The following is a 19,968-nucleotide window of genomic DNA, read 5'->3' on the forward strand; positions in this document are numbered from 1 at the left end:
CCATCTTGGGGGAAGGGTACGGTTGGCGCTCTAGCGGTCGGGCGAATTAAGGCCCGATCGCCATAAATCTGGCAAGCGCTTCGAGAACCGGTAAAACCTTACTAATGGCAGAACGCTCCTGAGGCGGAAAGCCGGGAGCTAGGCACTTGATTTGATTTCCAATTTGATTTTTAATCTTGCACACTGCCTTCTTGCACACAACAGCTGATCTTAAATCGCCGCATTTTAATTTAATTAGCACTGTGTTTTTCACATACCTGACGCAATTGGGGGTGCAATTTAACTCGTGTCGAGTATACCGAGGGCCGAGCTAAGGCTTCAATCGGACTGACACAGCCTACCCGGAGGGCGACGACTGTGGCCGCCATCTTTGGGGAAGGGTACGGTTGGTGCTCTAGCGGTCGGGCGAATTAAGGCCTGATCGCCATAAAATGAAGCTTACCTCCCATCCGCGCAGCGGGCGGGCGCAGAGGGCGCGCCAGAGGCAATCCCGTCTGGGCCCGTCCGGGCCAGACCAGGCCCAGGGCCCGTCACTATGCCCGTGGATCCCTCCGGATCTCCGGTATATTCAAGTGATGAACTCTTGGCGTTACGACACACTAGGAGTCAGTGTGATCACCAGCTGGATGGGACCGAACCACTATTCAGTCGCTGTCACTTCTGTCCCGATCTTCTCCCCGTGGCGACTAACGGCACTAAGACCGGTAATGTCCTGAGGATGGCGCTTCTAAATTGCAGATCCCTGCCTAAGCATGCGGTAGAGATTAATTTGCTGATTGAAGAAGGTAGCCTGGACCTGCTCTTCCTCACAGAGACATGGTTATCCCCCCACTCAGAGTTTGACATTATCTCCGCCCTTCCTAGTGGTTTTCTTATTCAAAATCAGAACAGAGGCGAAGGGATAGGAGGAGGTCTCGCCATAATCTATAGAGATTCTCTGACATGTAGACTTGAGAATGGCGGCATTTCAGATTCAGAAAGTGCTTGTTTTAGCATTCAGCTAACCCCCACCCACTCTCTTTCTGGAATCCTGATTTAATGCCCGCCGGGCAGCATTAAGCACTTTGCTGACTCCTTACTAGAAGTCACCTTGGTAGCGGCCCCTCGGGCATCCAATTTCCTGGTACTCGGAGACCTTAACCTTCACTTCGATGACCTTAATGATAAAGTAGCTGCTGATCTCATCTTAAATCTTAAAGCTTTTGAACTTAATCTTCTGAACAAGGAAGCCACCCATAGCAAAGGACATTTGTTAGATCCTGTCTTCTCTAATAATACCCAGCTCCTAGCTAAATCGCCTTTGCCCCTACCATGGTCCGACCACTTTGTAGTTCCCTTTTTTTGGGAACTTCGATCGGAAGAGATTAGTGCCTCCCGCCCACGTACTCTTCAAAGAGCCTGGCCGAAACTTTCGGTGGAAAAGCTGAAACTTGCCCTCGAACAATCAGATCCGGAGGCAGAGTCTGATGTCTTGCTTGCAGACCTGAATTTTCAGAACTGGCTCAATAATTCCCTGAACATGGTTCTGCCTCCAAAAATGGTGACTAAGAAGAGTAGCACCTTTAAATCTCCCTGGTATGCTACCGAATTAAGAGACCTCAAAAAGGCCTGTAAAAAGGCGGAACGTATCTGGAGGAGTGACTGGGCCCTTAACAGCAAAACTTCCTACCAGGCGGCTTTGAGACTCTATAAAGCCGCGCGGCAAACGACTAAGGCCTCCTTTTTTGAGGAGAAAATTAGACTTTCAGCCAATTCCTCCAGGGAAACGTTCAAAATCGTCACTCAGCTGATTAAAATCCCAGCGCCGAACACTTCACAAGATGATACCGTATCAAGATGCGACTTGCTAGAAAATTCTTGACAGCCTTCCTCATACTGCCATATCTTCGATCACCGATGCCCCCCTTCCCTCAACTACAGGCCCTCGACTCGAGGCGTTTACGTGTATCACCAGGGAAGATTTCTGCACTACGCTATCCAACATTAAAAGCGTCTCTCCCTCTGACCCAGCCCCTATGCACATTCTCAAACAAATTGTGAGCACCATTGCCCCTCTCGCCACTGATCTATTGAACACCTCATGCACTACAGGCATCGTTCCCCCGAGTTGGAAACAGGCAAAAATTAAAACCCTCCTTAAGAAACCAGGATTAGACCCTGCCGATCTGGCAAATTTTCGCCCTATCTCTTTGTTACCCGGACTGGGCAAAATCGCCGAAAAGCTGGTGAACCGGCAGCTCTCTGGATTTTTGGAGAGTAATGGCCTACTGAGCGAATCCCAAACGGGATTTTGCCCTGGACAGGGCACAGACACAGCCCTTATAGTGGTGGCGGAAGAGGCTAGATGCATCTTAGATTCAGGGGGATCAGCGGCTCTGATCCTCCTGGATCTGAGTGCTGCATTCGACACCGTTGACCACGCAACCCTTGTCCACCGTCTCACTAAACTAGGCATTGTGGGGTCAGCCCTTAGATGGCTGGAATCTTTCCTGGATAATCGATCCTTTAGGATCTGGGAAAATGGTACTATGTCAAAGCCTACTCCCCTCCAATGTGGGGTTCCTCAGGGATCTTCCCTGAGCCCCACATTGTTCAATGTGTACATGGCCCCGCTGGAAGATATAGTAGCCCCTTTCGGGATTAAATCCATCAGCTACGCAGATGGCACGCAACTTGTCGTCTCTCTGACTCAACAAGGGGGATGTTCAGACAACCTCTCGAAATGCCTTACTGCAATCTTCTCCTGGATGACCGACTCAAAGCTTAAATTGAACGGAGCCAAAACGGAGATCATGCTCCTAGGTCATCATTTTACATCTCTGCCTTCGGAGTACTGGCCGCCCTGTATGGGTGATTTGCCCCCAGCAAGGGAGAAAATCAAAAGCCTTGGGGTCTGGTTTGAACCCCAACTAACATTCAGGACCCATGCACAGAAAGTCGCAGGCAGCTGCTTTGGTCTGTTGCGCGCAGTACGGAAAGTGCTCCCCCTCCTGCCTTTTCAATCAAGGAAGCTTCTAATCCAAGGTCTAATACTATCTAGACTGGATTATGGCAATGCTCTCCTTTTGGCTGCACCTAAAGCCACAATTAACACCCTGCAGCGGGTACAGAACGCCGCAGCTAGACTGCTTATGGGGGCACCTAGAAGGGCCTCAGCCAAGCCATTACTGAGAACCCTGCACTGGCTCCCCATCCAGGAACGAATTGCTTTTAAATCATTGTGCATCACTCACAAAACATTGCAAGGTAAAGGCCCTCCTGCCTTAAGAAAGCTGATCTGTCCCTACAAATCACTGCGGTCCCTTCGGTCTGACGGGGAAAACCTGGTCTCCATTCCTAAAATGAGAAAAGCCCATACCGGAGGTCGCCGGTTCTCCTTGAACGCGGCAAGACACTGGAACGCTCTCCCCAGGGAAATCCGGATGGAACCCTCCTACCTTAAATTCAGAAAATCCCTTAAAACTTTCCTTTTTCCCAAGGTTGAATAATTTCTTGTCTTTTCTTTCACTTTCTTCTCAGGGTCTTCTGTTATTAGTTAGTTTAGCGCTGGGACGCTTTAGGGCAGCCATGCGCTTTATAAATCCAATTTCATTTCATTCATTTCATTTAATTTAATTTCATTTCATTTCATCTTCCTTGCCCAGCTATGCCCTAGGACCCTTTTGCGTTATTTTGCCCTTTGAGGCTGGGTGTCTGTACCTTTAGCGTCGGGGGCGCTTTATCTCAAGTATGCCCGCTTATTTTAATATTCCCTTGCAGGTGCCCACCCTGCATTATGGCCGCCTGTTTTTATTTTATTGCGCAGGTGCCTACCCTGCATCTTCGTTTTCTCTTATAAATTTCTGCGGGTGCCCACCCCGCTTATCAGAGCCCTAGCGGTGCCCACCCGGCATGCCAACTGTATTTTGTATATCGAGGGAGCCACCCCTCATTTGCCGCTGTTAAGAATAACCGCCGCGGCCTTCGTGCCAAAACCGTAAGTCAGGCACTCCTGCCAGTGACGGGGGCGGGGCCTGCAACCGGACCGGAATGGCACCAGAGTAGTGGCTCTGCGCGGGGCTCCCATGTAGTGGAGGGAAGCCCCTCGCCGAAAGAGGAGATGCCGCCCAGAGTAGGGAAGCTGGCGCCTGCCTGTGCGGGGCTGAGGGAGAGCCCCTCGGGAGCTTGAGGGCGGAGGGGGCTCGAGGCACATTGCCGGTGCCTGCCCCCACCCAGTGTAAGGGAGAGAGTCCCCGAGGAGCTGGGGTTCTCCAGAACATGCCACAATCACCAGAGAAGACGGTGTCTGGAGAGAACAGCCGGTGAGTGTGGGCTAACTCTTAGAGGTGGTTGGGGGGGTGATGTTGGGGCATATTGTTGGCCCGCCCCCTGTGCCCATCTCGGTGTTGTTGGTCTCCTGAGCGGACCGATACCTAGAGGGCCGCTCCAACAATGGCACCATTATTTTATGACTGGCCCAGAGGGGCCCATGATTTTCTCCCACAATTGCCCCTGTCTCTGGGCATATTTCATTTTAAGAAGCGCTAGTGCGCTCCACGTGCTTGGGGGCAAGGTCTTCTACCCCAGTTGGCGCACCCTTCTGTCCGGAGCCAGTGTGCTCCCAGGGACACATGTTTATTTTTAGAGCCTAGAGGGCTCCCACGTTTTGCACATTTGTCCTGAACGCCATTGAGAGCCCATGCCGCATTTCTACCTCACAGCTGCCCAGCAAGTAGTGGGCAGCTGCACCGTTTAGGTTTTTCCTTCTTTAGGGGACATGCTTTTGAATCTAGGAGTGAGACGCACTCCTTTGCCCCATCTCTGCCTGCACAGCTGCGCAGCACTTAGTGCCAGCTGCTACTTTTAGGCCCCGCATTTAAGACTCCCAGCTGCCCAGTAAGTAGTGGGCAGCTGCAACGTTTAGGTTTGCGCCAAGTGCGCACCCTTGACTGTCGCTGCATTAGACAGCGCGCCCTGACTTTGGACAGAGAGCATTTGAGCCCCTTAGCGATAGCCAGTTGGCCCTGGGGACTATTAGATCTGTAGGGCGCAAGGCACTAGTGTGCTTTTTATAGGTGCTAGGAAATTTAATGTTTGTAGTATGTTTTATGCACCTTGATTTATGCTTATAGATGTGCTTTTATGGTTATTAGGTTTTACCTACTGTCTTATGTTTTATTTCTCTACTGCGGTCTAGGTTTGATTTATTCCCAACTGCAGGTTGTTATTAAGTATATTTCCCAATGCAAGTTATGTTTAGGAGATTATGGTCTACCAGATTTTAGGCTTATGAGGTTGGCGCAGAATAGAGTTCTCTCCTTATGTGATACTGTGCCTGTTATGATTTACGTTGCAGGTTGACGCTGAGTAGAGTGTCTGCCAGGGATTACTGGCTGTGTTCTAAGTTCCTGATATATTCTTACTTTTACTATTCTTTTCCAAATGCTAATTCTGACAGTGGCCCCCGTGGCCCTGTCATGTGTAAATAATCCCTTGTTTTTATTGCCTGTGCCAGTTGGCACAATGTATATTGTGTGAATACTATATAATGTGCTTTATTATAATACAAAGGCTATTTTTATATATAACCTTGTGTGGAGTTCCTTTTGTGGTGTGCCTAGTGCGTTGTTATTGTGTGTTGTGCAAATGCTTTACACATCGGCACCGAGATAAGCCTAACTGCTCATGCCAAGCTACCAAGGGGGTGAGCAGGGGTCATCTTTGGTGTGTAACTCCCAAGCCCTGACTAGAGTGGTGGTCTCTGCCTGGATTTGGCGCAAACATTAGCCAACCAGAGATCCCCATTTCTAACAGCCACCATGCAATCAAACCTGCTACCAGTTAAACATATGGATAGGAGCAGGATTGTTCCTCACATTCACCCATGTTCTGTTTAATGCCCCACATTATACATTTTAAAGTACATATTTTTCCAGTTATATTGCCTAACCAGAAATAAGGTTAGATACATGAGCGATGGAGAGCTTGCACAATTTGCTGGACTTTGCAACACAAAAAACATTGGTCCGAATTCACAAAGATAAACTGAGACGAAAGCCTAACTTTATGACATTCAGTATTCAGGGCATTTGCAAGTAGTAAAATTACACTTTTGTCTCAGTTAAACTTAAGTTTTGGTCTGAAGTACCGGTAATTCTGTCACAGGCTGTATGCAGGGCCGGACTGGGAACCAAAACCGGCCATGGCAAAGTGCTCGGCCGACACCCCCCCCCGGGGGGGTGGGGGGGGGTGGTTGTGGGTGCCGCCGAGCTCTTTGCCAGGGACGGTTTTCAGCTGATTTTGTTACACGGCCGAATTTTACATCTAACTGATTGTCCCTTTGAAGTGTTTAATTGAAAGTCGGATATTATGCACTGTTTGGAAGCAGTTTATGCTTTATGGGGAGACAGCATTAGCAAAAAAGCTTGTCTTACCTTTTTTATGTTTCTCAAATAAAAGGAGTTCTTAGAACCTCTGCTATTTGCAGGAGCAAACTGATCTTATTTTTCAAGGGCGGGGGGGGGGGGGGGTTTATATAGTGCTAACTCGAACCGAAAGAATTAGAGTACTATACATGAGCACAATGTCACATCCTTTTTTTGGACATGTGGAGAGTAAGTGATTTGTCAAAACACGAAGGCACCACTCTTTGGAACCAATCCGGCTGCACAGCGCAATCCTCAAAATTATTAATCCAATAAATCGAATTCTCAATTATACTTCTTTCTTTGTACTCCTTTTTCATCAACTTTACTCTTCTACTCAATTTTCGTTTTCCTCTTCAATTTATTCTACTCATTAATCTGGATGTTGTGATGTATCCACAAAACACAGGAGAAATTGATTTGCCCAGGATCACAGGATGTTGAGCTAACGCCAAGACTCAAACCACTTTCCCCAGTTCCATAGGTGGCAGCTCTGACCAGAACACTACATTCCCCCCTTCATTGAATTGCCCTGGCTCCCCTGCTGGGTGGGGGTCACTTGGCGAACGTGCTTGTAATGTTCTTTGCAAACATGACCAAAGGTTTTCTAAAGCAGCATTAAGCAGACCTAACCCACTGTGCTGCAGCTGCTCCTACCATTTACTAAAACTTTTATGGGAACACCTGTTTTGAAAAAACCTGTAGAATGAAATGCATTTTATGACTTAAAATTGTCTGGTTGTGTGCTTTTCTTATAACTTGTGTGCTTAGAAAACAAACTCTGCATGCCGGCACATGCACGCATGGTATGGGGCGCGATGGCGGGTAGTGAAATGCCCTTCCTCCAGCGGACCTTACTTGGTCAGGCCATTGGAGGAAGCTTTCCACTGACACAACCAATGGAAGCTCCATTGACTGCAAGCTTATGCTGGCCCACCTCTAAAAGAGGTAAGAGCCGGGAGTTTGGGGTCGAGGGTATTCGGTTGCATTTGAGATGGAGTGCCCTGTCCGCCAAACTCTAAATTCACACAGACAGCAGACACAAGTGCAAGCACCTCAGTTGAGTTCTGGTGCTTGCATATGGGTTCCTCTACTGAATCCTGGAAAATACCTGCAAGTTGTCTTTTCCATACCCTGAGTATGATGTGGACAGTTACAGCCACTGAATGTGGATGACTGTGCACGCCTTTTCTATCTTTACATGTAAGACCACATTTGATGGTATGTGCTCACAAACTAGGCATGAAAGTTTTTATATGGAATATCTGCCCCTCTCTTTGCCCATGAGATTTTGAGTCCGAAGTCTCCTATTCACTTACCTGAGCTATCAAATCTCCATTCTCAGCGTGAACGAGGATTACAGCGCCAAGTCCCTTTAGGAAAGTAAATGCTTCATAGAGCTGAAAAAAACAAAAGTAGGTGAAATTAGGCTTTTTTTACCAAACGTTTGCCTCTAAAGATAAGCTTTTAATAACATATTTTACCTGAATATATATATTTATGTATGTATGTGTTCTAGGTTTCATTGCAGCGCCTAGAGATGGGCAATACAAATATTTCTTACCCAATGTCTGTGGTACTACAAACGGCGCCATTGTGCAAATCTACCAGATCTTGCACTTTGCTGCGATTCTGCCCGAACAAGACGTAGTGGCTGCAGTAAGTAAACAGGTCCGAGCAAAAATGGCAACATTTGGAGCTCAGATGCTTTGGTCTGTGTTTACTGTTCGTATGTGTCAGAGCAAACAGATGTTTCTCCATTCTGGATTTCATACGCGCTTATGAACCAGAGTTTTTAAAAAACGACCACAGAAGACGTCTTTGTATCTTTGCTGCTCTGTAAGGGTGGGGGAAGCCGGGATGGGGCTCGATGTCTTCTGGAGCTGCAGCTGGTGGTAGATGGCACCGAGGTCAAGGTTAGAAATACACCGAGCGCCATCAGGATCGGCTTTTATGTTGGCCTTGGGGGGTGTTTTTGCTAAATATCTTGTTGGGAAACGATGTGTCCGTGCATTTGCGCTCCAGACCAATTATTTCTTCCTGTGGCCCAGCCCTCATCATTTATGTAGCATATTCTTGGCATTAGGGCAGGACAAAAAGCTGTTATTGCAGCTTCACAGGCATGCAGGTCAATGCTTGCATGGATGAGCAACAGAGGGCACTGTTTGGGTGATTGCTGGAGAGGTGCCTCTGTCGTATTGCCAGGGCGAGAGCCAGCACAACACAAAAGATGGATATGAGGGAGATGCATAGAGAGAGACAGGAGGCAGGGAGTCTTATCCCAATGGAGAGTGAACAGGGTTGAGGCAGGTAGCACTTTTGTGGCTATGGGCATGTGTAGAGTCACATGATGGCTAGCAACAGGTTCTGATAATGTGCAGAGAGGGGTTCCTGGTCACGATGTTTGAGGCTGGGATCAAACTGGTTGTCACTGAATGCGCAATTGAAGAGGTCTGTCTATGTGTATACATAGGGTCTCCATGTGAAAGTCAGAATGCACACCTGAAGTTACAACATGGTTGACATAAGTGTGCATTTGGTGTGTCAAAGTACTATATAAGTGTGTGAGAAGGATATTTAACCATATTCATCCACGCTTTCCAAATGACAGTAGACAATAGCAAAAATGATCAATTGTACAATTCTCCTGACTTTTAAACGTGTTTTCTCTGCCCAAGGACAATCCAGAGGAGTACGACTAGTGGCAGAGAGTCTGCCCGGGTATCTGTAGGGTGCATTGTGTTTTTTTAATTTGTTTTTATTTGAAACGTAAGCAGGGCATATTTTAATCAAATGGCCTTCACATTGGGCATTATGAATTATAACAGACATCAGTGACATCGATAATACGTGATGTAGCATAATTATCCTCGTTGGCATGGTCCAGGAACCCACCACCCCCTCTCTCCCCTCATTCTGACTCATCGTCGCTGTCCTGAATGGGTGGTTCACAGAGATAGCCTCCGTATTTGTTCCAGGCACCCACACTTTTTCCCATTTTCGAGGGCATCCACGGTGCGTGTACACCACTCTTTCCGCCATCATAGCCGCATCCAAATCCTTGCACCATTCTCTAAGTGTTGGCACCTCCCCGGTCCCCCAGTTTTTTGCATTGTGTTTTTAAAATCTTACTTTAGATTTTGTGAATTCCAGGTCTTAGGAACATAGTCTCAGGATGCATAAATGTAATACCTTGACATATTTCGATTTGCAGAGTTCACTAATAATACCACCCATCTACACTTGTGACTACAACCAAGGATATATGTTTAGAAAGGAGTGCTCTCTTACAGCAATGGCCTGCTCTTGAACAGCTCAACGGCTAAACAGAATGAAAAAAGTTTTTGTTCATGGGGTAGAGAGAATATCTACCTTCTACCCCCAGTGTTACACTACGTTGTAATTGTTAATCTGGCAGTGATGCCCAGGTATGTGTATGTGTATCAGTGTCCACCGCCACTACATATGCATCCTCCCTTCCATACGTGAAAAAAAGGGGAGGGGAGGTTGACAGTGCCTCACGGAAGCAACACCAAGGGGAGGACTATATCAGACTGGTACTCGCCTGATTCCTCACTTCTCATCATCGGCTACTGTCAACCTTGAAAATAAAAGGGAGAAAACAAACATAAAGATAGTGCATACACGACCAACAACCATGAGTTTGTGAGTGCTGAGAACCCAATGTGATATTTCTGTGCCCAAATCAGTGAAAAAACAAAATATCACCTTAAAAAGAGCGTAACTAACTGGCAACTCATGTCTTTATTCTGTGCTGCTAGCTCGCTCTGATTAAAAGTGGTTGACTTTTAATCAGAGCGAGCTAGCAGCACAGAATAAAGACATGAGTTGCCAGTTAGTTACGCTCTTTTTAAGGTGATATTTTGTTTTTTCACTGATTTGGGCACAGAAATATCACATTGGGTTCTCAGCACTCACAAACTCATGGTTGTTGGTCGTGTATGCACTATCTTTATGTTTGTTTTCTCCCTTTTATTTTCAAGGTTGACAGTAGCCGATGATGAGAAGTGAGGAATCAGGCGAGTACCAGTCTGATATAGTCCTCCCCTTGGTGTTGCTTCCGTGAGGCACTGTCAACCTCCCCTCCCCTTTTTTTCACGTATGGAAGGGAGGATGCATATGTAGTGGCAGTGGACACTGATACACATACACATACCTGGGCATCACTGCCAGATTAACAATTACAACGTAGTGTAACACTGGGGGTAGAAGGTAGATATTCTCTCTACCCCATGAACAAAAACTTTTTTCATTCTGTTTAGCCGTTGAGCTGTTCAAGAGCAGGCCATTGCTGTAAGAGAGATTTTTGAGTGGGGGGCGGCCTGTCTCTGTTTCCCCCTAGGCTCCTGTTTTTGTGAGAGTAGAAAGGAGTGCTACCAACTTGTGAAACAAAGTATATTTAAGCATGAGATCACTATGCATTCCTTGTGATAAAATGCCTTTTTTAGTTGGCCACTAGTCATGTGGAAAGGACAGTGCCATTCCAAGTGTTTCATGTTTCTAGGAAGGGGGAGCAGGAAGCATAGTTGTATGAGAAACAAATTGGTCACACGTGATCAAGCTGAGCTTGACGGTTCCACTTTGACACCACACATCTGAATCGTCCATTGCAGTGGAAAAAAATCACTGTGTCTGATGTTTGGGGGCTGGGCCTGAGAAACACCCATACAATGGAGGAAACGCTTTTGTGACACCAGTTGAAGAAGGTCCACCCCCTTTAAATATAGGCTCCTACCCTCATGGGGAAAACCTCCATGCCAGCTAATCCACCAGGAATCGCGGAACGGTGAAAAGGCAGAATCAAAGATGTGGATACTGGGAAAGTGACCAGACATCCATCCAAACTGGGGGCTCATTTTCTGTGTTAAAAGTGTCCCTGGTGTGTTGGGAGGGTCCTCCGGGCACATCTGGCACATCATGGGCCTCATTGAGTGCTACAAAGAGAAGGTGCCATTAGAAGTGACGTCAGACTGAAACGCCTAAATTGACCGGAAGTCCCTTTTGGCAGTATCTAGTCTGCACTCTGCAGACATTAGCAATGGTCAAGCCTTTGGCTGACCGACCCATAAGGACATGAAAAGAGCAGGCAATAATTATTTATTGCAGGGGAAAAAGTCCCAATATTGGTCTTTTTAATTTGCTAAGACTAGATTGCCCTTTCTGTGACCTTCCAAGTGGCCGTCATTATTTCTCACCACAACTTAGACCGTGGTGAGGCGGACCAGGCTACGTATCCTCAAGCACCTGTTGTTGCATCCCATCATCACATCCACCAAGCAATGCACTGTATGTCTGAATGTGTCCAAGATAATAGCAAAATAATCTAGACTCCATACACTCATCAGCTATGGAAATGTGCATACTGGAGAATACTGTACCTGGCTGTCCGACATCTGGTATAGATCTTTGTACGCCATGTAAACTTGGAAGGAGGTGACACCTGTTCAAAAGTATAGTTGCTTGTAAATTTGTGCAATTGATTTAAATTATCATGCGCTAAAATACATCACTGACTCATTTCTATGTATTAACAAATACTTATGAATATGTTTATGACGCTGAAATCGACCTAAACAAATGTAAAAAAGATACACATGGATGGAGCAGAAATTCTTAAAGTTCAATTCGTCAAAGACTTTTTTTTACTACACACCTATTCAAACAATGAAAGAAGAAATATCTGGCTTGGCTTAAAGCCAGTACAAATACACGCACTCTGTCCCTGAGAGGCATTCTACATGCTACTGCAATAATTCTGCCCAAAACAAAAATATGAACATATCACTCTGAACTTTCTTCTCTCATATCACCACCCACTAATGAAAGACATCCCATAAGCAGTGCATACCTTACCGGCAAAGCATTTACCTTAACATTCCTGGATCCTACACTCAAAAGCTATCCACACTTGGAGGTCCAAGGAAACTATGCTCAATCAGTACCCCATATTTCAAGAAGCAGTGCACCTTGTCAGATCCTTTTAAGGTAATGCCCCTACAAGTGGAACTGTTTTTCAGCACATCTTTGCCTCACCCCCTCTTTCTGTGTGTTCACACACCTTCTAAAAACCTGCTGGTAAACATATCCATATGATGAATAACCATTCCCTCTCTCTGTTCTCTTTCCCCACATTTGCATTGGACATCCCCACAAATCCTTGTCTCTCTGCTCCATTTGTGACACCCTCATGCTGTGCCAATGTTACTTTCATAAAGGTTCTGCCCAGTGTACACTTGTAACTGACTAGCACACTGTTCCTGGAATTGTTACACCTAATGTTGTACATATGCCTCTATTGTATATACTTCTGGACATTAATTGAAACTGTTTAACACTGCCTATTGCAAATCTATTCCTGCAAACTCTTTTTAAGAGCTTTGATGTTTTTATTGTCTCTACATATGTTTCTCAATGCACCTTCTCCAAACATGTTGCTATTATGTGATTTACGTTCGACTCTGCGCTATAGAAAATATTAAATAAATACAATTTGTTAGGCCTGTACCCTAAATATCGACTCCAGAATATCGATGGGACAAGACATCGAGGACACAATATCAAATAAAAATTAAGGTAAGTCAGTCTAGATTTTCTATACCTAACTCCACATTTATGTATACTTACATATAGGCACTTACCTTTCAATATTTTGTTCCTGAAGATTCCGTCCTCGTTATTCTTATACAACTATATTATGGGGGTCGATACGCAGTCATACAATCATTGACTGCATTTGCAAGTTGGACAGGGAAGGGCAGTTCCCAACTATGGAAGTACCACTAATGGCAGATCACATCCTTCTGCTAAAGGTAAGAATATCACTTATCGTAATGCTTCAAGGTTGGTCCTTACGACCTCTGTTATTCGATTATGAGATGTTGAGAAGATAAATGCCGCGTTTGTACAGAGGAGATGCAGTGGCAAGCCTGGCAGGAATTCAATTTGGAAATAACAGGGTAGAGGACAATACACTAATCAAAGCAAATTAACATTCAAAACAAGTGAAGGAGTAAAAACTATATTAGCTGGTCTCCATTTATTAAATGAGTACCCATGTTACTTACAATATTGCACTAGTCAATTACTTTGATGATTTTGTGACTCCTGAGTCTTTTCTTGTGGTGCCCTTTTAAGACCCACAATTAGGTTGATGAGCAGACACGTCATGTCCAAAGAGAAATAAAAAACTAACGAGCTGCAAATAACTAAGGGGGAAAAAAACAAGTACTGGCAAGCCAAAGGGACTGGCTTGTATCTGCTAATGCATCTAAACACTAGCTCCAACGCAAGAAGCAATGTACAGAAGTCTGTCCTTCTTGAACTACAGGCGGACATGCATCGCACAATGTCGTAGGCACAATCCCTTAAAGTGTACTCTGTGCTCTAGAAGTCCACAATATAGGTGCTTCAGTAGTGGAGAGCCACAGGCAAATATACAGGCCCGACAGAGAAGCTGCACTGCCACTGGGGTTATTTACTTATTTATGTTTTTATTGCACAGTTACTTAAAACCATTTGCAATATATCATACTTTAAAATACAAAGGATACCTCCATTCTTTCTATGATAAAACATATAAATAGTATTAAAGTTAAAAAGATCATTGAGTCTATTAAGGTCTTGTCACCGCAGTGTGACTTATTATTACTGATCGAGAGGTTTTATGTTAAAATTATCTGGTTCATCCGCTTTCTCCAATTTAGAGCGGACTACCTGCATGTATCTCCCAATTCTGGCAAGGTCCGTTGTTGCTGTGCAGGAGAATATAACTGTAACTGCTTCCTTTATCGTTCGAACACCTTTGCATAACCATATAGGTTTTAGTAGCTTCCGCCGGGATTGTAAGAAGCCTGGGCAACAACACATCAGATGTGGCAGTGATTCTGTTTTAAAATCGCATATTCTACAATGAATTTTGTTTTCCAAGGTTTTCCAACCCGGATTTAGCTCTTTTATTGGGAGTGATACCAGTCTGGCCCACTGGATGTTTTTTAGGGCCTTTCTCCCTAGTTCTTGGTAAGATAGGCCTGAAGTTTGTGTTCCTTGTAGGTGTTACCCAGGAGCACTTTGGAATCCTATGTAAAGAGAGAGTGTCTGTAGAGAAGTCCTATTCCTGTTCAGTCAAAGAATGATAGTACAAAGTGTTTGTAAGTAAAAAACAAAAACAAATGGACAAATGAACACTTCTCAAATAATGTTGTCTGGTGGGGTCGTTTTTTTTCAGGCTGCTTCAGTACTTACAGATACAGCTGTTTGTATTAAAAACGCCAAAAGACTTAAAAGCCCAGGGGAATAACGTTTCCTGAACACCAGTTTGTTTGGGCAAAAATGTCTGCATGCAATTTGCGAAATTTCCTGTTAGTATGTTTCGTGAAATGACCAAGATTACAGAATTCATGACGTTGCATAATTGAGTTGCCATTTGGGTAAAAATCCTTTTATAAGAAAATGGGAACAATTTGAACAATCAGAAGGGACATAACTGTTATCGTTAAATCGATTTCAAGCTATTTTTTAGTGTGAAATGCATCCTCAGGTCCAACATGGATGCAAAGATGCATATCGTGCAAAAAAAATCGCAAAATAGTAGATCACCATTTTGCATAATTTTGAGTAAATATTTTATCATTTCATTTAATTTCCATTCTGGAAATTACAAGATTTCGCCTATGCCTAGAAAACAACCTGCTTCAACCCTGTCACAATCAGTTATAGAAAGAGAAGACTCTTTCTTACACCTGGTCTAAAACACACATTTTTGCGGCCTCTCTTTAGATATGTCTGACGATCTGCTAGGTTGCTGAATACAGTAAAGAATCCAGGTAATTTGTTAGTGGAGGACTATCACATATTGTAGTATAAAAATTCATAGTGCTCATCTTTGAAAAATATATGTTTATTGTTTGTTGCCAGTGTGGACAATAAAAAATCCAAGTCACGCACTCCACTTTCCAAAGGATTGCTTCTGATGTGAAGCTCAGGCCATCTGTATCACCGAATACATGCTTACCATGTTTGGGTTCAAAAAATACAAACAAAGGGTCCCATTTCCAAAGGTAAATGTACGTGTGTAAACTGACTCGCATGTAAATCTACTACCATTCTTTATAGTAACTTTTGTTTTGCTATCCATCATTTTCAAGTGTAATATTATTCCAAAGTGTAGACTTTGATGTCTCCACCCTCTGAAAGCGTGGTTGGAGCCTCCTACAATAGGATTTATGAGTAAAACGTTGCTTGTAGTAACTTTTCACATGTAGGTAGAGTTCTCTGCCACCACGGCACTAATAAAAAGTACAGGATAAAAAAAAGTTTATTTAATTAAAAAAAAAATCTATGTATATTAACATAAAATGATAATGTAAATTATTTTTTATATTTATTTTAAACCTACAACTAAGTAAATAAAAGGATACAGCACATTAACTTTGCATTTTTCTCTAATACTTAATTTATTTAAATATATACATTCAATTTATAAATAATATTTGTAAACAGTATTTAAAATATTATGGACTGGAGTATATTTCCGACTGTTTTAAGACACATTTTGCTGCGCTAAGTGCAGTTTGGGAACGGTAATGGCTTACTCTTGTGGGCTGGTGGTTGTCGCTCATTAAACGCCTCCTTAGTGTCAGGTATATGCCCTTGCATTTCCATTACGGTGGTATGCAGAGTTCAAAAAGTTGGCTATTAAAACTGCAGTATTCAACTGGCAAGGCACAGGGATTAATACAATGGGAAATATATTTCAGAATCATAAGCCTCAAACATTTGCATGCTGTGGGGCCTGCCCAAGTATTCATTCTTAACATACAGAGCAGTCAGTGGCTGAGTAAAATCTATATGGAGGTACAAGAGTGTGGAACCACCAACCCATATTTCATTATTAACTCATGGGTTCAGTGGTAAGGCTGTAACAGTATTAAACCACTCACTGGTGTATCAGATTAAGATTAATGTGGGAAATGAACACACTAAATGGGGGAGTGATTTACTGGTACAGTTTACTGACAAGGAGTGGGTTTGGGTGCTGGAGCATCCAGCTGTGGAATCTCACACGGCAAGGCTGAAGCTGTTTCGATGTAAATCCCTGAATAGGGCCTATTCGACTTCTTATTAACTTCATCAAATGTATATTCAACAGTCAGTGACACATGTCCATATATATTACACATGTCCTGGAGTGTGGGGCCTTGGAATCGAACTGGAATGTAGTCACACAGATCTTAACAGAGGTCCTGGGTAGTTGTTACCTTTTCAAGCCAAGAGATTTATTTTGGGATTGGTTAAAGTAGAATCCAAGGTTGCAGACTTGGAAATATTGCTGGTCCTGCACTAAATTTCTTTGATTTGGAAGCCAACAGAGGCTCTGCAGCTGTGGGAATGCTATTTGGGAATGCTGGAAAGGTCTGCTGTGGAGGCAGAGTACTTGGCCTTTCTGCAAAGATCTGAAAGCAATATATCCGGTGTAAATGCTTGGGATACAATGATGTTGGCATTGGAGGCTAAGGATAATGAAAGACCTACTTGAGGGGAAGCAGTGGACGGCATGCTTAGTTGTCACATACCAGACTGTGGGCGATAAGTTGTGGTGTAGGTGTGGGAACATTGGATATGTAGACTGGGGAAATGTTTTTTGATGTTATGCATATGACAAAGTGATAAATGTGTGTAGTTTTTCTATGACTGTATTTCAGTACTTGGATCTGAAGCAATTTCGTAACCAACCAAAGGGAGTTCATATGTGCACAGCATGTAATTGTTTTTATAAAGTGCTTACTACCCCTGACAAGGCATTAAATTGCTTTTTGGTGAGCGGCATGATACTCTGGAACCCAAAGGATTGGTGGTGAATTAGGATAGGGAAATATACGTTGTTAATTTGAATGGTAGAAATGTGAGTCTGTTAGTTTAATTGAATCGGGTAAAGGAGGATAGAGGGGGAAGAGTCTAGATAGTATTATTTTGGAGTTCATTTTAGTTAAATGAGGTTTGAGGTGAATCAAAAGAGGGATAGAGGAGGGAAGAGTCGAGAAAGGGTTTTAGGGAGATCATGGTAGTAAAATGAAGTTTGGGGTGAGGCAAGGAGGGATAGAGGAGGTAGAATTCAAGAAAGCATCTTAGAAAGATCATAGAAGTAGAATGAGTGTTTCGATGAGTCAGAGAATGGAGGTAAAAAGATATCTTGAGAGGGGTATCGGATGAGAAATAGAGTAGTACATTGGAGAGAGTTGAAGGCTTGTTTTTTATTTTCCTTTCTTTCTGCAGTAGGAGTAAAGTTATAAATATATTGATACATAATTACATAGATTGCATAAAGTTCCAAATGTTACTAGTTAATAAGTCTTTGTTCCGTGTATGAATGTAAGTGTACCATCAAATGGATCTCTAAGCAACCAATTTTATTCAGAATATTGTCGCTGTTGTATGAGTATGAAATTAAAAATAAAAAGATTCTCCTTAGCCCTCACAAAATCCTTCTTACTCCTCCCTAAACCCATCCCATTTCGGAGTAATTTAGTTTCCCCAGGTTCCTACGTGTGCGGAGATCTCATGGTAGAAATGAAAGAAAAGGTGGAGGTCTTCACAAATACCTTTGTATGTGAGCAATACTATTGTAGAACTGCTATACATGTTACGAATTGTAGTTCGTAAATAGGACCCAAAGAGAACTGTTCTTGCAAATGGGATAAGTTGTGTATAGGAGCTGAAACATTGCAAGAACTCCATTTTAAACAGTGGAAGAGCAAAGTTTGTGCAATTCTAAAGCAGGTCTAAGCACTTGGAAAAATCCTTAGTGTACAATGACGAGAGAGGTTAAGTGCATTCTGACACACCGTCCAGAACTCCTACTAAAACATATCCTCCGTACAGCTGGGTATGATTTACCCCTGATCCTAAGAGTGAATATTTATGAGAATCTGGTACAACATGCCAGTCTGGACCTGATAAACATCCTATTGTCTTGTCTGCTGCAAGCACGTTAGGACACTTCTCATGGAACAGTGTATTGCATTACCCTATTATATTTATTCATTTATTTATTTATTTTTTGCATTTGTAATGCGCACAGATACCCACAAAGGGTTTCCCGGCGCCAGGGCTGAGAGGTCAAAACATAGAGGGCAGTAACTGTCAAGGACCACAATTATTTATTAAAAAGCCAAGTTTTAACGTTTTTCTTAAAACTGGTAAAATTCTCCTCCTTCCGTAGGGCTAAGGGGAGGGAGTTCCAAAGAACTCGTCCCAGATGGGAGAAAGATTTCCCCCCCACTCGGGCCAGTTTGAACCTGGGAACCACGAAATTTGCTTCATTTAAAGAACGGAGATTGCGTGCGGGAACATGTGGCCTAACCAATTTTTGCAGATATTTTGGTGCAGTTCCTGCCCTGATCTTGAACATGTATGTCAAGGCTTTGAACCGAACTCGGTTCTCTACCCTCAACCAATGCAGGTTCCTCAGATGCTTCGAGATCCTTGCTGTCCTAGGAATCTTGCACAGCAACCTGGCTGCGGAGTTCTGGACCAGCTGCAATCTCCTGGTCACGGCTAGATTGGAACCCAGGTATAAGATGTTACCGTAGTCAAGCCTAGATGTAATTAATGCATTGACTACGGTCTTCTGGGTATCCACAGGCAGCATCCAGATAATCTTCCGCAGCCATTTAAGGATCGTGAAGCAGATACCAGCCACTTTGTTGGCCTGCTGTTTCATTGATAATGAATCATCAATGCACACCCCCAAATTTCTAGCCTGGGTAGCCGGGGTGGGGAAGGCGCCCAAAGATGGTGGCCAATGGATGTCCTGCCACAGATCTTTATTTTTCCCCAGGAGAAGAATCTCCGTCTTCTCCCCGTTGAGCTTCAGCTGGTTCGTAGACATCCAGCTGAAGATTTCCTGAAGGCCTAGTTTCAGCACAGAGGGGGATGAAGACTCTGAGTTGGTAAGGGAAAAAATAATCTGCGAATCGTCCGCATAGGTCATAAGTTCTAGACCTACCCGCTCTGCCAAATCGGCGAGGGGGCGGAGATACAGGTTGAAAAATAGCTGGCTCAAAATTGAGCCCTGAGGCACGCCGTGGGGTGACAGAAAAATGTCCGACTGGGCCTGTGAGGACGAGATCTGAAACGTCCTGTTGCTCAAGTAAGATCTAATCCAGTCCAGTGCTGTCCCTCCGACACCATCCTCACTCAGCCTGACAAGCAGTCTGTTGTGTGAGATGGTGTCGAAGGCTGCGCTTAGATCAAGCAGAACAAGAGCAACCGTTTGCCCGTCGTCCAAGAGTCCCCTGATCTTCTCCGTGACTCCCAGGAGGGCAGATTCGGTGGAGTGGCCTGCCCTAAAACCCGACTGGGAAAAATGGAGTAGGTTGTTATTCTCTGTGTATGTTGAAAGTACACCATGGATGTGCTTCTCCAGGATTTTTGAGAATGCTGGCAGCAGGGAAATCGGACGATAGTTGGCCAGTACCTCTGGATCAGCTGACGGCTTTTTCAACAGAGGGCTGACCATGGCGTGCTTCCAGGACGCTGGGACGGT

At 44.2% G+C, this 19,968-nt stretch overlaps 1 protein-coding gene across 1 annotated transcript in view; it reads right to left on the bottom strand.

Annotated features, from left to right (window-relative positions):
• The window catches only part of LOC147709528 (dihydropyrimidinase-related protein 1-like), a 199,957-nt gene that overhangs the window by 90,302 nt on the left and 89,687 nt on the right, over positions 1-19,968 (bottom strand). The window contains exons 5-6 of the mRNA XM_086928068.1: positions 11,804-11,865; positions 7,724-7,804 (exon numbers count right to left, since the gene is read on the bottom strand). Of these exons, the coding sequence (XP_086784194.1) occupies positions 7,724-7,804; positions 11,804-11,865 (143 nt within the window). The remainder of the gene's footprint in view (positions 1-7,723; positions 7,805-11,803; positions 11,866-19,968) is intronic.

Source organism: Lissotriton vulgaris, chromosome 6 (assembly GCF_964263255.1).
Source record: "Lissotriton vulgaris chromosome 6, aLisVul1.2, whole genome shotgun sequence".
NCBI classification, from domain to species: Eukaryota; Metazoa; Chordata; class Amphibia; order Caudata; family Salamandridae; genus Lissotriton; species Lissotriton vulgaris.